This window comes from Leucopleurus acutus (genome assembly GCF_964270905.1).
Source record: "Leucopleurus acutus genome assembly, chromosome: 3".
NCBI classification, from domain to species: domain Eukaryota; kingdom Metazoa; phylum Chordata; class Mammalia; order Artiodactyla; family Delphinidae; genus Leucopleurus; species Leucopleurus acutus.
The window spans coordinates 9,571,409-9,585,606 of NC_139145.1; the positions used below are offsets into that span (position 1 = coordinate 9,571,409).

At 59.1% G+C, this 14,198-nt stretch overlaps 2 protein-coding genes across 2 annotated transcripts; both read left to right on the top strand.

The window, feature by feature from the left end:
• Nucleotides 1-64: 64 nt before the first annotated feature.
• On the top strand, nucleotides 65-8,905 carry TRMT1 (tRNA methyltransferase 1; the record flags this gene model as incomplete). Its single annotated transcript, XM_082836241.1, has 17 exons — nucleotides 65-138; nucleotides 361-645; nucleotides 731-786; nucleotides 1,038-1,180; nucleotides 1,349-1,536; nucleotides 3,532-3,647; nucleotides 3,757-3,869; nucleotides 5,856-6,004; nucleotides 6,176-6,262; nucleotides 6,347-6,416; nucleotides 6,513-6,647; nucleotides 6,740-6,825; nucleotides 7,162-7,270; nucleotides 7,357-7,433; nucleotides 8,215-8,334; nucleotides 8,425-8,554; nucleotides 8,756-8,905. Exons 2-17 carry the CDS (start codon nucleotides 386-388, stop codon nucleotides 8,903-8,905), a joined length of 1,989 nt encoding a protein of 662 aa, XP_082692367.1. The 5' UTR covers nucleotides 65-138; nucleotides 361-385.
• Nucleotides 8,906-11,050: 2,145 nt separating this feature from the next.
• On the top strand, nucleotides 11,051-13,830 carry LYL1 (LYL1 basic helix-loop-helix family member; the record flags this gene model as incomplete). The annotated part of the gene is made up of 4 exons (XM_082836939.1): nucleotides 11,051-11,124; nucleotides 12,038-12,390; nucleotides 12,475-12,566; nucleotides 13,415-13,830. The coding sequence occupies exons 2-4, from the start codon at nucleotides 12,059-12,061 to the stop codon at nucleotides 13,828-13,830; spliced, it is 840 nt and encodes a 279-aa protein (XP_082693065.1). The 5' UTR covers nucleotides 11,051-11,124; nucleotides 12,038-12,058.
• Nucleotides 13,831-14,198: the final 368 nt, after the last annotated feature.

Consider the following 14,198-nt stretch of genomic DNA (forward strand, 5'->3'; position numbering starts at 1 on the left):
CACTATAGGTAGCATCAATGATTGACTAAACTCTGTCACATGATCTGCCCTCCCACTGTGCCAACATGGCGGCGCCCAGGTCCTAATCTGGGGAAACGTGCACCGAGACCAATTCGGTTTTCGGTGCCGCAGGAGAAGGTGAGGGGGGCCTGGGCGACGCGGGGAGGGATCCGGAGCATGGGTGGGCCCGCTCGAGGGCTTCCGGCTTCTCAGGGACAGTCCTCCAAAGACGGGGGGTGGTGTCAATTTACTGAGGTCACAGGGTTTCCTTAGTCCCTACTTTACACTTGTGTAGGCCATCCGGCCAGGAAAGCAGCTCTCTGATGCTTTGGCTATTCTCTCCCCCGCCCTCCGAACTAGGCTTGGCGGGCAGAGGCGCCCGCGGATGTCCCGTGCGAGGATCGTTCTGTGGCTAAGCCTGAGTCTCCGCTCCGCCCGCAGCTTCTCTAGAGCCCGCTTTATGGAGGGGCAGCCCCAAGGGCCGCCAAATCCAGCGGCAACGGAGAATGGCACCGAGCCCTGCGGAGAAGAGCGCCCACCTGAGGTTCAGGAGACGACGGTCACTGAGGGGGCCGCCAAGATCGTCTTCCCCAGCGCAAACGAAGTTTTCTACAACCCAGTGCAGGAGTTCAACCGGGACCTGACGTGAGCAGAGTCCGGGGTCAGCTTGGCAGAGGGCAGTGGGTCTATGAGGATGAAGGGGTGTGAGCTGACTCTCCGTTTCCCGCAGATGTGCTGTGATTACCGAGTTTGCTCGCATTCAGCTTGGGGCCAAGGGAATCCAGAGTGAGTAGAGGTCCAGGCTCCTGGTGGGCAGGGGTGTCACGCAGAGCTCTCTCGTTGCCCCGCCCCTTCTCTCCCTTACCTTCCAGAAAGACTCCAGCCGTGTAGCAGGCCCTGGGCTCTGCTCCTCTGCCTTTCTCCAGGGACTTTGGGGAAGATTTTCTTCCCCGAATCTTCTGTATTCTGAAGAGTTGGGGGAGGTTTCTCAGATGGCGCTTTGATATCCCCTAACTCGTGCGTCTGGATGGCTGCAGTCAAGGTGCCAGGTGAGAAGGATTTGCAAAAGGTGGTCGTGGACTTGTCGGAGCAAGAGGAGGACAAGGCTGAAGTGAGAGAGGGTGCAAACCTGGCCCCGGGAGACCAACCTCGAACAGCTGGCGTGCGGGATATCTGCGAGGTGGGGCCTGAACGTGGGAGGTAGCAGCCCTGGAGTCCGGTGGGCGGTGAAAGAAGGAAGGCTCCTGGAGGGGGAGAGCGATAGGAGCTGGGGGGAGGGGGGGCTCCTTGGCGCCCAGCAGAGGATGGAGGCATGGATGTGAGCGGGGCTCCCTGCTTACTCCGACAGGAAGGCCTGCGAGTGCTGGAAGGCCTGGCAGCCTCCGGCCTCCGTTCCATTCGCTTTGCGCTAGAGGTGCCTGGGCTCCGATCCGTGGTTGCCAATGATGCCTCTGCCCGAGCCGTGGATCTCATGCGCCGTAATGTGCAGCTCAACGATGTGGCCCACCTTGTACAGCCCAGCCAGGCGGATGCCCGGTAGGTGCTGGGCAGTAGAGGCTAGCTGCTGGAAGGTGCTTTCTGGAACAGAGGTCCCTGGGGTCAAATCCTGGCTGTGTCATAATCTTGCTCTGTGACCTTGGGAGAGTGGCCTTAGCCTCTTAGAGCCCGAGTTTCCTTGTCTATAAAACAAGGACTGTAGTTTTATAGGGGTTGCTGTATGTTATAGGGGTTACTGATTATACCTGTGTGGCTTGTGCTCTAAGGTGGAAATAAGTACCGTTATGGTCTCCATTTTAGACTCAACTTCTTGTACTTTTATTCAATCAAGTGAACCAGTGTATATCCAGTGCCAAGCACCATTCTTTTTTAAAAAAAATTAATTTATTTATTTATTTTTGGCTGCGTTGGGTCTTCGTTGCTGCGCGTGGACTTTCTCTAGTTGTGGTGAGCGGGGGCTACTCTTGGTCATGGCGCATGGGCTTCTCATTGCGGTGGCTTCTTTTGTTGTGGAGCACGAGTTCTAGGCACGCAGGCTTCAGTAGTTGTGTCACGTGGGCCCAGTAGTTGTGGCTCGAGGGCTCTAGAGCACAGGCTTAGCAGTTGTGGCGCACGGGCTTGGTGGCTCCGCAGCATGTGGGATATTCCTGGACCAGGGCTCGAACCCATGTCCCCTGCATTGGCAGGTGGGTTCTTAACCACCGCACCACTAGGGAAGTCCCCAGGAGCCATTCTGCCTGTCAGGACTGCATCGGTAAACAATACAGACAAAATCCCTGACCTTGTGGAGTTCATAATGCAGGGGTCAGCAAACTGCAGCCTGCGAGGCCCACGCCTGTTTTTTTATGGCCTGCCATCTAAGAATGTTTTTCACATTTTTAAAGGTTTAGAAAAAGAAGAATATGTGATAGGGACCATATGTCTCGCAAAAAGCCTAAAATACCTACTACCTGACCCTTTACAGAAAATAAATGAATTAAAAATGTTTGCTTTCTTGACCATATTAGAATCTAATAAGGGGACTTCCCTGGTGGTCCAGTGGCAAAGAATCCACCTTACAACGCAGGGGATGCGGGTTCGATCCCTGGTCAGGGAACTAAGATCCCACATGCCGCGGGGCAACTAAGGCCACGCACCACAACTACTGAGCTCGCGCGCCTCAACTAGAGCCCGCGTGCCACAAACTACAGAGCCCACACACTCTGCGACCCGCGTGCCACAAGTAGAGGAGAGAAAACACTCACACCACAACTAGAGAGAAGCCCACACGCCAACGAAGAGCCTGCGTGCCACAACAGAGACCCAACGCAGCCAAAAATAAATATAAATAAATAAATAAATAGTAAATAAATCTTTTTTTTTTTTAAAAAAAGAATCTAATAGGAAACACAGATGATAGCCAATAATCATGACAAATAAACTGTGTAGTAAACTAGAGGTGAGAAGTGCTGGAGGCAGGGGTGAAATAACAGGGGACAAGGGATGAACGAAGGAAGGGTTGCAGTTATAAATTACACGGTCAGGAGCATTTGCATTTTCTCACCTGCAAAGAACAACAATAGTTTCAAATCTGTGGAAGATTGTGTGATTAGATGAGTTAATACATTTATAAGCCGCTTGAAACAGTGTCAGGTAAATATGTGCTGCATCAGTATTGGCTATTATTATTGCCATCTTGTTTTTCTGTTTTTTTGTTTTTGGGTTTTTTTTTTTTTTTTTTGGCCGCGCTGCATGGCTTATGGGATCTTAGTTCCCCGACCAGGGATTGAACACAGGCCCTCAGCAGTGAAAACACGGAGTCCTAACCACTGGACCGCCAGGGAATTCCCTATTATTATTGCCGCTGTTAGATAGGTAGACAGACCCAAGGAGGAAAAGTTAATATAGTTAGCAGATGGATAAGCCAGGATCTGAAGCCGCGCAGCTGGCCCCCAAGTCCAGGCCAAAACCATCACATTGTATGAGTGAACGTGTGTAGGGGACAGCACGGGTCCCTGGTGCAGGGGGCTGAGGACCTGGCCCTCTCGCTCCTAGGATGCTGATGTACCAGCATCAGAAGGCGTCGGAGCGGTTTGATGTCATTGACCTGGACCCCTATGGCAGCCCCGCCCCCTTCCTGGATGCAGCTGTGCAGGCTGTGAGTGAAGGAGGTGAGGCCAGCCTGATGCAAGGGCGGGGTGGGGATGGGTTGGGGGGGGTTATGTACTGAGCAGGGCTTGGGGTGTTGGAGGGTCCTCACTGCCGGGTCCCTCCCCACAGGGCTGCTGTGTGTGACCTGCACAGACATGGCAGTGCTGGCGGGGAACAGTGGGGAGACATGCTACAGCAAGTACGGGGCCATGGCCCTCAAGAGCCGGGCCTGCCACGAGATGGTGAGGGGCCTCCCAACTCTTCTCCCACCCCCAGACCTGCTTGGCCAGATCCATCCCAGGATTTCGATGACAAGCACGTTCTTTGTTTTTTTAAAAATATTTATCTATTTATTTATTTTTTTGGTTGCGCTGGGTCTTAGTTGCAGCAGGCGGGCTCCTTAGTTGTGGCATGCGAACTCTGAGTTGCGGCACGCATGTGGGATCTGGTTCCCTGACCAGGGATCGACCCCGGGCTTCCTGCATTGGGAGCACGGAGTCTCAGCCACTGTGCCACCAGGGAGGTCCCAACAAGCACGTTCTTTAACCCGCATAGTTCCTGAGAGCATGGCTGCCAAATATGGTCCTTTGGGGGTGGGGTGGGGCAGTAGTTTTGCCCAGGATAAGAGTGGGTGATTACATTATTCTTTCTAGTATTCTCTACTTCAACAACTTTGCAATTTTCTTTTCTTTGTTTTTTTTTGTTTGTTTGTTTGTTTTTTGCCGCACTGCATGACCCACAGGATCTCAGTTGCCCGACCTGGGATTAAACCCAGGCCATAGCAGTGAAAGCCTGGAATCCTAACCACTAGACCACCAGGGAACTCCCACAAAATTATTATTATTATTATTATCTCTAATTTTATGCTTCTTATTTATTTATTTATTGGCTGCTTTGGGTTTTCATTGCTGTGCGCGGGCTTTCCCTAGTTGCGGCGACCCGGGGCTACTCTTTGTTGTGGTGCGCGGCTTCTCATCGTGGTGGCTTCTCTTGTTGTCAGGCACGGGCTCTAGGCGCGTGGGCTTCAGCAGTTGCAGCACACGGGCTCAGTAGTTGTGGCACGCGATCTCTAGAGTGCAGGCTCAGTAGTTGTGGTGCACGGGTTTAGTTGCTCCGCAGCATGTGGGATCCTCCTGGACCAGGGATCAAACCCTTGCCCCCTGCATTGGCAGGCAGATTCTTAACCACTGTGCCATCAGGGTTGTCCACAAAATTTTTTTTTTTTTTTTTTTGGCGGTATGCGGGCCTCTCACTGTTGTGGCCTCTCCCGTTGTGGAGCACAGGCTCCGGACGCGCAGGCTCAGCGGCCATGGCTCACGGGCCCAGCTGTTCCGCGGCATGTGGGATCTTCCCGGACCGGGGCACGAACCCGTGTGCCCTGCGTCAGCAGGCAGACAGACTTTCAACCATTGCGCCAGCAGGGAAGCCCACAAAATTATTTTTTAAGGCAGTTTTTCCAGGTTTGCATTTGGCTCTGGGTTCAGGTCCTAGTTTTGCTGGTGGCTTTGGGCAAGTGACTTCACCTTTTCTGGGCCTCTATTTTTGCATCTGTGAAATGGGTATGATGAGGACCCAGACCCCACCAGGTTGCTATGGGGATTCAAGAAGGTAGGGTTGGCTATGTTGAGGGGCTGGGAAAGGAGGGCTCTTGTCCTTGTTCCTTAAGGACCTTGTTGTCAGGTCAGTCTGGAAAATGCTGCCTCCTTTCCCGTGTCAGAGTCTTACTGCAGCCTCTGACAAGGAGAAGGCCCCAGTAGTTCGCAGCACCCCGTATCCTGCCCAGAGGAATGCAGGTCCTTGTGCCACATCACACAGCATGGGGCATGCTGAGAATGCTAGTTGGAAGAGGTTTGGTTTACTGGGCCTGTGCTTTCCTTAATCATTTTGGGGGGGGGGGGGGCGGCGTGCTGCACGGCACGTGGGATCTTAGTTCCCCAACCAGGGATGGAACCCATGCCCACCGTACTGGGAGCGCGGAGTCTTAACCACTGGACCGCCAGGGAAGTCCCTTCCTTAATCATTTAGTGCCAGGGCCTTAAAGAGACAGACTGGTGTGATTTCATAGGTGAGGGAACTGAGACTCTCACTTGCCAAGGGTCACTCAGGGCTGGGCTGAGAACCCGGGGAGCCGGCCCTGACCCTGTACTTGCGAGCACCTTGTGTGGCTCCCTGTAGGGGAGGTGGCGGCGGGGGCAGGACTGATGGCTGGCACCCGTCCCCCACGCCAGGCCCTGAGGATTGTCCTGCACAGCCTGGACCTCCACGCCAACTGCTACCAGCGCTTTGTGGTGCCCCTGCTCAGCATCAGCGCCGACTTCTACGTGCGCATTTTCGTTCGCGTCTTCACCGGCCAGGCCAAGGTCAAGGCCTCGGCCAGGTTAGCCTGGGGCAGGGAAGGGTGATGGATGAGGGAGGTCACGGGGCCTTTCCCGTGGCGGGGGGAGGGAAGGCTGCCCTGGGGAGCCCAAAGGGGACCCAGTCAGCCTGAGGGAAGAGTTGGGGTGTGGTGGCAATTCCAGGAACTGGTGGCCACCCTGGTCTCCCACAGCAAGCAGGCGCTGGTGTTCCAGTGTGTGGGCTGCGGGGCGTTCCACCTCCAGCGCCTCGGGAAAGCATCGGGAGCCTCCGGTGGCCGGTGAGCAAGGGGGAGCTGGGGAGGAAGGCGAAGGGGGCATCCCAGCCAGGGTCACCACCCCCGACCTCACCCCTCTCTGTGCAGGGTCAAGTTCTCTGCAGCCTGCGGCCCCCCTGTGTCCCCAGAGTGTGAGCACTGTGGGCAGCGACACCAGGTGGGGCTGGGCGGGGCTGTGGGGGGGAAAGGCCAGGGGGAGGCGGGGGTCCTGGCTGTCCTGTTCCCTGCTTATCTGGTCCCTGTGTGTCCATAGCTTGGTGGCCCCATGTGGGCGGAGCCCCTCCACGACCTAGACTTCGTGGGCCGTGTCCTAGAGGCTGTGAGCGCCAACCCTGGCCGCTTCCACACCGCCGAGCGGATCCGTGGGGTCCTGAGCGTCGTCGCTGAGGTGGGGACCGCGCCGTGACCAGGAGGAGGCCCCGCTGGTGCCCAGCCATCGTGCCTCGGTCCGCCCCACACCCATCCCGTCCTCTCTCGCAGGAGCTCCTGGATGTACCTCTCTACTACACGCTGGACCAGCTGAGCAGCACCATCCGCTGCAGCACGCCCAGGCTCCTGCAGCTGAGGTGAGGCTGGGCGCAGGGTGGAGCCTCTGCCTGACCCCCGGGTGCCCTTGGGCAAGTCGGCTCCCTCTTGGACTGGAGTCCCCTATAAAATGGAGGTCAAACATAACCCCGGTCTAGGGCTTCTCATGCACAAGAGCTTAGAACAGCTGTTGGAAGCCATGAGCCCTGGCCACGGGGATAGTCTTACTGTGAAGGTGGTCGGCATTATGCAGGCAATGTAGTCACCAGGAGACGTGCAGCCACGCCAGTCTGTGAAACAAGGGTCACACTCACAGGTCAGCACCGACCTCGGGGTCCAGCCTTCCCCTCCCCCTCACAATCCCTCCCGGTCCCCAGGTCTGCCCTCCTCCATGCTGGCTTCCGGGTCTCCCTCTCCCACGCCTGTAAGAATGCCGTGAAGACGGACGCTCCCTCCTCGGTCCTCTGGGACATCATGCGCTGCTGGGTGAGGCCAGGCCTGACCAGATGGAATTGGGAAGGCAGGGGACGGTCAGTGCCAGCATCCTCTGACCTCTGACCTTTGCCTCCCAGGAGAAGGAGTGTCCGGTGAAACGGGAGCGCCTGTCGGAGACCAGTCCGGCATTCCGCATTCTCAGTGTGGAGCCCAGGTAGGGGCATGGCACGGATACGGCTGCCCGCAGGCACGGGAAGTAGACGACACAGACCCTTCTCCTCACAGACACATGCTCATTCTTCAAGTGAGATCCAGAATCCATCCACTTCTCTCCCTCCCCTTCTGCCCTCACCCTATTCTGGCCCCAGTACTGCTCAGCTGGACCAGTGCAGTGGCCTTCACCCTGGTCCCCCAGCTCTCCTCCCCCCACATCCTGTTCCCCCCGCAGCGGCCAGAGGGCACCTGTGAGCACAAGTCAGATCCCGTCCCTCCTCTGCTCAGAACCCTCCGTGGCTCCCACCTGACTCACTAGAAACAATTCTATCTGCAGGCCCTGCACCATCTCCCCCTCACCTCCCTGCCCTCATTCGTCCACCACCACCCCCCAACTCCACACTGGCCTCCTCACCCAAACTCACCAGGCACAGCCCCTCCTCAGGGCCTCTGCATGGCTCCCAGACTCCCCATTCCCTCTACCGTGCTCCTTTCCCCAAAACTCTTAATCTCATGCCCTCACACATTATAATTTACTGATTTCTGATTTGCCCCATTGCTTGCCTCTCTTGTGCATTAGAATGTCAGCTTTACCGGCAGCAGACTTTAGGCACACCGTAGGCACTTGATAAATGTTTATTAAATGAATGATAGAAACCTGACGTCTGCAGACACAGTTTTCCCAAAGTACGTCGAGCTACACTGAGGTGGGCAGGTGGCCTGGGCGGTGTGTGCCTGCCTGCCTGGTAGATGCCCTTCAGCCCCCACCCTCATTTCCCTAGGCTGCAGGCCAACTTCACCATCCGGGACGATGCCAACCCCAGCTCCCGCCAGCGAGGACTCAAGCGCTTCCAGGCCAACCCCGAGGCCAACTGGGGTCCCCGGCCCCGCGCCCGGCCACGGTGAGTGAGAGTGGGATGGGTGTGGGGCTTGGCTGGGGGTAGTGGGCACGGAGGCCAGACAGAGCCTCCGCTACTCGTCTCCCTACGCAGAGGCAGGGCGGCAGGCGAAGCTGTGGAAGAGAGACGCAAGCTACTCCAGAATAAGCGAAAGGAGCCGGAGGAGGACCTGGCCCAGCGGGCTGCCCAGCTCAAGACATTTCCCTGCAAGAGGTTCAAGGAGGTGAGGGGCCCCCCCCAGCCCCCACTGAAGCACACATGGGTTCGCCTCCTGGCAACAGGGCTGGACCAATGGGCAGGCAGGGCTGGGAGAACTGGGGCCAGGCAAGTGTGTGGGAGTGAGCTCCCCATCCAGGGAGGGAACCCAGCAGAGGCTGCTGAGCTCCGGGCCAGGGTTCATTCACACCCATCATACTCCCACCAGGGCACCTGCCAGCGTGGGGAGCAGTGCTGCTACTCGCATAGCCCCCTGACACCCAAGGCCACTGCTGAAGCCACCCCCACTGACTGTCCAGAGGCCCCCGATCAGAACCCCCTTGGGCCTGGGGCTGCTGCTGGTCCAGGCGAAGACTGAGCCAATAAAGACTTTTCACCTTCCCCTGTCATTTGTCTGAATGGGGAGGCTGCCTGTGGTGTGTCTGTCCATCTGCTGGAGGGGCTCTGTCCATCTCTTCAGCTGCTTGTCTGGGGTCTGTTCCTCTGTCCATCCGGTTTGACTCCCTTGGGGAGCTCTGTGCATCTGGGCTGTGTTTGTCCCTGCCCGAATGAAGTGTTGTCATTGTTTCTGACGGGAGTGTTCTGTCTGCATTGGAGAGGTGGGGAGCTGATCGTCTTCCTGCAAGGTGCTTAGCCACCCATTTGCTGGCGCCTGCCGTTCCCGAGGTGGCCACGGGGCGGCAGCCGTGCGCTCACGCCCGCAGGGACCTTTACCCCCTTCCCCTTCCTCCCACCCTCCCAGCGTGGGCGCGCCCCCTGGACGCAGGCACGCGCGCAGGCTGGTGTTCTAGACCCCGCGCCCGCTTATGGACTCGCGCCCCCGCCGTCGCCACCTCGCCGCCTGGTTTCTCTGGCCCAGTTCCCGCCAGGGCCCCGGTGGCGGAAGCCGGACCGGAACCAGGCGCCTCATGCATCCGCTCCAGACCAGGTGCTTCCTGCCCTGCGGCCCCTCGGGCTCGCACACTGAGGCACCCGGCAGCCTGCTGCAACCCCTCCCCCCAGGGCAGGGGCGGGTGGCAGCGTTAAAGAAGAGGCCTGGGGCAGAATCCCCACCCTGCCACGTGGTAGCTGTGGGACCCTGCAAGCACCCTTTACCTTGCTTCATCCCCATCTGTAAAATGAACCTAATTGCAGAACCCACCTTGTAGGGATACCAGAGTTAACTCGTATGTTTAGAACTGTACTCTTGCTTCCCTGGGACAGTAGGAAGGTTGCTTGTGGGGTCCTGGGCTTCACCTGATTCCTGAGTCGGGGGGCGATAGTTCGGTGCTGGGGGGCAGCTGAGGGCCTGCCTGGGGCTCCTGCAGTCGCCCAGATATGCACTGGGCAAAGTACGACTGACCTGGTGGGAGGTTGCTGGGGATAAGGGACAGTGTTATGTTGACAGTGTCACTGCTTATGTTGTGGTACCCAGCACCCCTCCCTTTGTGAGGCCCAGCAGGAACTTGAGCTTTACCACCATTCCAAGATATTTACCCAATGCCTCTTTATCACTGTCCACCCTGAAGTGGACCCCACTGTGGGATGAGGGCCAAGGACCTCTGAGTTGGGGCTATGTGATCCTGTGACGTGGAGGCCCAGGATTGTGGGGACCTGCTGGGGAGGCACCTATTAGAAGGTTCTGCCAGCTCTGGCATGGGAGGAAATCTCCCCCAGCTGTGGTACTTCCCCTCACCCTCCTGGGCCTGGAAAGGTGGTGTGGATAGTGCATGGCGGGGGGGGGGGGGGGGGGGCCAAGACACCTGCCTAGGCTGGACACCCAAGGCCAAACTGTCAGAACTGCCCTCCAGTCAGTGCCCCACTCCAGGGTGGGGTTGGCAGAAAGGCGGGGAGGCACTCCGTAGAAAGAGGAACCAGGCAGGGTGAGGAGAGGAGAAGGGGGCCCCTGGGTCACGAGGCCCCAGCAGGGCCGGAAAGAGCTCTCCTCCACCCCCATCAGCACGGACACAGCAAGGGGTATTCAAAGCTGGAGGACAGACCCAAGTGACATAGGGACCACTGCATCCATCCCTGCCTCAGTGTCCCTTCTGCATGCAACTGGGCACCTCACTCCTAGGGGTGTGCACCCTGGCTGGGATCCTTCAGTGCCTGGGGGGATGGAAGGTGAGGCCTTGAGGGGTGACAGTCAGTCCTGCATGTGCCGGCTGGGGGCGGGGACTTGAGGCCCGCGCTAGGAGATCCCCGCCCGCTGGTTTCCTCCGGGGTCAGCCCGGCTCCTTATCAGGCGCGGCCAGGCAGCCAGGCCCTTATCTGCACTGGCCCAGCATCCTCCGGCCCGCTGCGCCAGGGGTGAGAGGGAGGAAACCCGGCCGCCAGGGGCGGGGAGAGGGCAGGCGGCCCGGAGCTGCTCACTTTCCCTGGAGGGACCTACCCTGTTGCCACCGCCGCCGCGGTGGCCCTTGGGAGCCAAGGAAGCGGGGCGGCCTGATGCTGCGGCCCAGACAGGGCCTCCGGCCGCCAGCAGCACGCAGCGCAGAGGCCCGAGCGGGCGGCGGTGCCTTGCCTGAAGTCGGAACCACATCCTGGACCTGAAGGACAGAGTCACGGCCATCAGCAGGCATCCGGAGCAGTGCTGGGGTAAGAGTGGCGTGGGCCTGAAATTGGGGGATCCCGGACCCGCCTACATTCATTCATTCGTTCCTTCCTTCATTCATCTAGGGGGCCCACTAAATGAGAGACTAGGCCTAGCTAGGGAAGACAGGGCAGAGGGGCCAGGAATCCCAGACATTGCTGGGACACGCCAGGCCATGAGGCCAAGAGTGAACAGGGATATGGAAGCAGGGTGCAAAGGGGTGGATACTGATGGGGGGTGGGGAGGACACAAGAGCCAGAGGGAGGGTTGGGGCATGACTGTGCTGGGCAGTAGGGTTAGCATCTGGAGTCAATGTCAGCAGTGGGGTCACAGGGGACATTTTCAGCGGGTGGGGGCGTGGTCACTGGAGTGATTATGGAGGACTTTCAGAGTCTGACATGGAGACAATGGGAAGAGCCTCAGGGTTATAGCTGAGGGCCACATGGTCAGCCAGGGGGCAGTGATCAGTGAAGGGTCAGTCAATCGTGGAGGGATTCCAAGGTCCATGGTGTCCATGAAGGGTCTTGGGATCAGATCTGAGGGTTACAGGGGCACCCTGTGGTCAAAGGGTCCATCATGGGCTCCCTGCCTTGCCCTTCCCTCCAGGCTCCAGGCGAGAGGGGATTCTGGAAGAAGGGAAATTTGCTCAGGGGCTCTACAACTAAGGCCTCATGGGTCACAGACAGCTCAGAAGCAGCATTGCTGAGCTCAGTGCTGCCCAGCACCTCAGTGGGCACCTCCTGTCCTTGTGTTGGACCCCCTCCCATGTCCTGGTAGTTTCTGGGCCCACCCTGCATCTGCCTTTGGCACTGAACTGCCACCCCCTCCAGTCTTCCTCCCATTTGAGGGCTCTGTTGGGCTAAGGGTGGGGGGTGGCTTCTGATTCCCCCCTCCCCGCTGGCTTCCTTCCTCCCACAGGTGAGCACCCCCTCGGGGTCCATGTGCCCACCCGAGGCCCAGGCAGAGGTGGGCCCCACCATGACCGAGAAGGCCAAGATGGTGTGTGCCCCCAGCCCAGTGCCTGCCCCGCCCCCAAAGCCTGCCTCGCCTGGGCCCCCAAAGGCGGAGGAGGTGGGCCACAGAGGCTCCTCGCCACCCAGGCTGCCCCCTGGCGTGCCAGTGATCAGCCTGGGCCACACCAGGCCCCCAGGGGCAGCCATGGCCACCACGGAACTAAGCACCCTCCGTCCCCCGCTGCTGCAACTCTCCACCCTGGGAACTGCCCCAGCGCCCCTGGCCCTGCATTACCACCCTCACCCCTTCCTCAACAGGTCAGTGGGGGACTGGGGCCTGGGGGGGAATCCGGGGTCAGGGTCCTTACCCACAAGGCATTAGTGACCCACGACCCCTTACAGCCTCTACATTGGGCCGGCAGGACCTTTCAGCATCTTCCCTAGCAGCCGGCTGAAGCGGAGACCAAGCCATTGTGAGCTGGAGCTGGCTGAGGGTGAGTATGGGTTTGTGTTCGCCCAGCCATCTCTGCTGGGGCCCACGTCTGTCACATAGCCTTCCGCAGGGAAAGGTTACGTGACATCGCACACAGACATACACAGGACAGCCCACACAGGGGCTCAGTACTCAGGCAGGTTACGCCCACGTGCAAAACCCCAGAAAAATGGCCAGTTCCACACAAGCACAGCCACCCAACGAGCCACAGAGGGTCGCGGCAAGACACAGCATGGCATGGGGGCTTCAAAATGACAGCCACGCACATGCGCAGGCACACAGGAAACAGCCACGGGACAGCAACCATCCAAGAGACAGCCACACGAGAGAGAGAGTCACAGGACCGCAACCACAGCCACTGAGGTCCATGGCCACACAGGAATTAGCCACACAACCACACGGCAATGATCACACACCACAGCCATTTAGATATACCAGGAGTTCACAAGGCCACCTGAGACATGAACGGCACCACAATCACTGGGAGAGAAACTCTCAGAATGAGAATGAGGACCATAGGGACAGCTCCCCGGACCGGCAGCCACATTCCCTAGAGAATTTCAGCCCTTAACATCAAGGTGTAGACAGAGGTACAGAAGGCTTCAGTTGTCTGCAGCTTGGGCCTGTGATAGTCCTTGTCTAGGCAGCTTAGAGGTGGGGGCTGCGGGGGCTGCTAACTGGCAGGAGGGCTACACGTGGATCCTACGTGTGTATCCCTTGGGTGGAGAAAGGCCCAGCTCCCCGCCGGGGATGAAGTCCCATGAGGGTGCTGGGAGTCTGGAGTAAGGGCAGGTGGGGGTGCCTGCCTCCCCCGGGCCATGGCGCCAACCCTGCCACTCCTGTCCTCAGGGCACCAGCCCCAGAAGGTGGCCCGGCGCGTGTTCACCAACAGTCGGGAGCGCTGGCGGCAGCAGAACGTGAACGGCGCCTTCGCCGAGCTCAGGAAACTGCTGCCAACGCACCCGCCCGACCGGAAGCTGAGCAAGAACGAGGTGCTCCGCCTGGCCATGAAATACATTGGCTTCCTGGTGCGGCTGCTGCGCGACCAGGCAGCGGCTCTGGCCGCAGGCTCCGCCCCTCCAGGGCCCCGCAAACGGCCGGCGCACCGAGCCTTGGACGACGGCGCCCGCCGCGGGCCTTGTCGCAAGGCCGAGGTGGTGGCGCGCCCGCAGCCCGCGCCCCCAGGCGGCCCCGATGGCAGCCCCGGTGGGGCGGGCCGACCCATCAAGACAGAAAAAGCGGCTGTGAGTCCGGAGGTGCGATGACCTCCACGGTGTCGCCTCTGAGCCGAAGGGCACTGGGAACTCAGCCCAGGGCCGTCTAGGAAGGGGCGGACGACGCTCAGCGCCTGCTCTGGAGATAACTCCCCCGAAGAAGGACCAGTGAAGAGTCCCCTACAGGGGAAAGGGCCCGGGGGTCTGGAAAGGCGACCGTCGCCCCCAGGGGCCCTGCAGACCCTTTTATCGCCCACCGCCCGCTGGAAGTGGCCTTGGCCGCGTACCCCTCCCGGGGGAGAGGCCCGGGAACCAACACGTCGTCGGAGCGGTCATCGGACCCAAGTGGTGCCGCATTTTTACGTGCTGGGGTCACCGAGGGAGGTGGGGAGGGACCGGAGAGCCTACTCCTTTCTCAC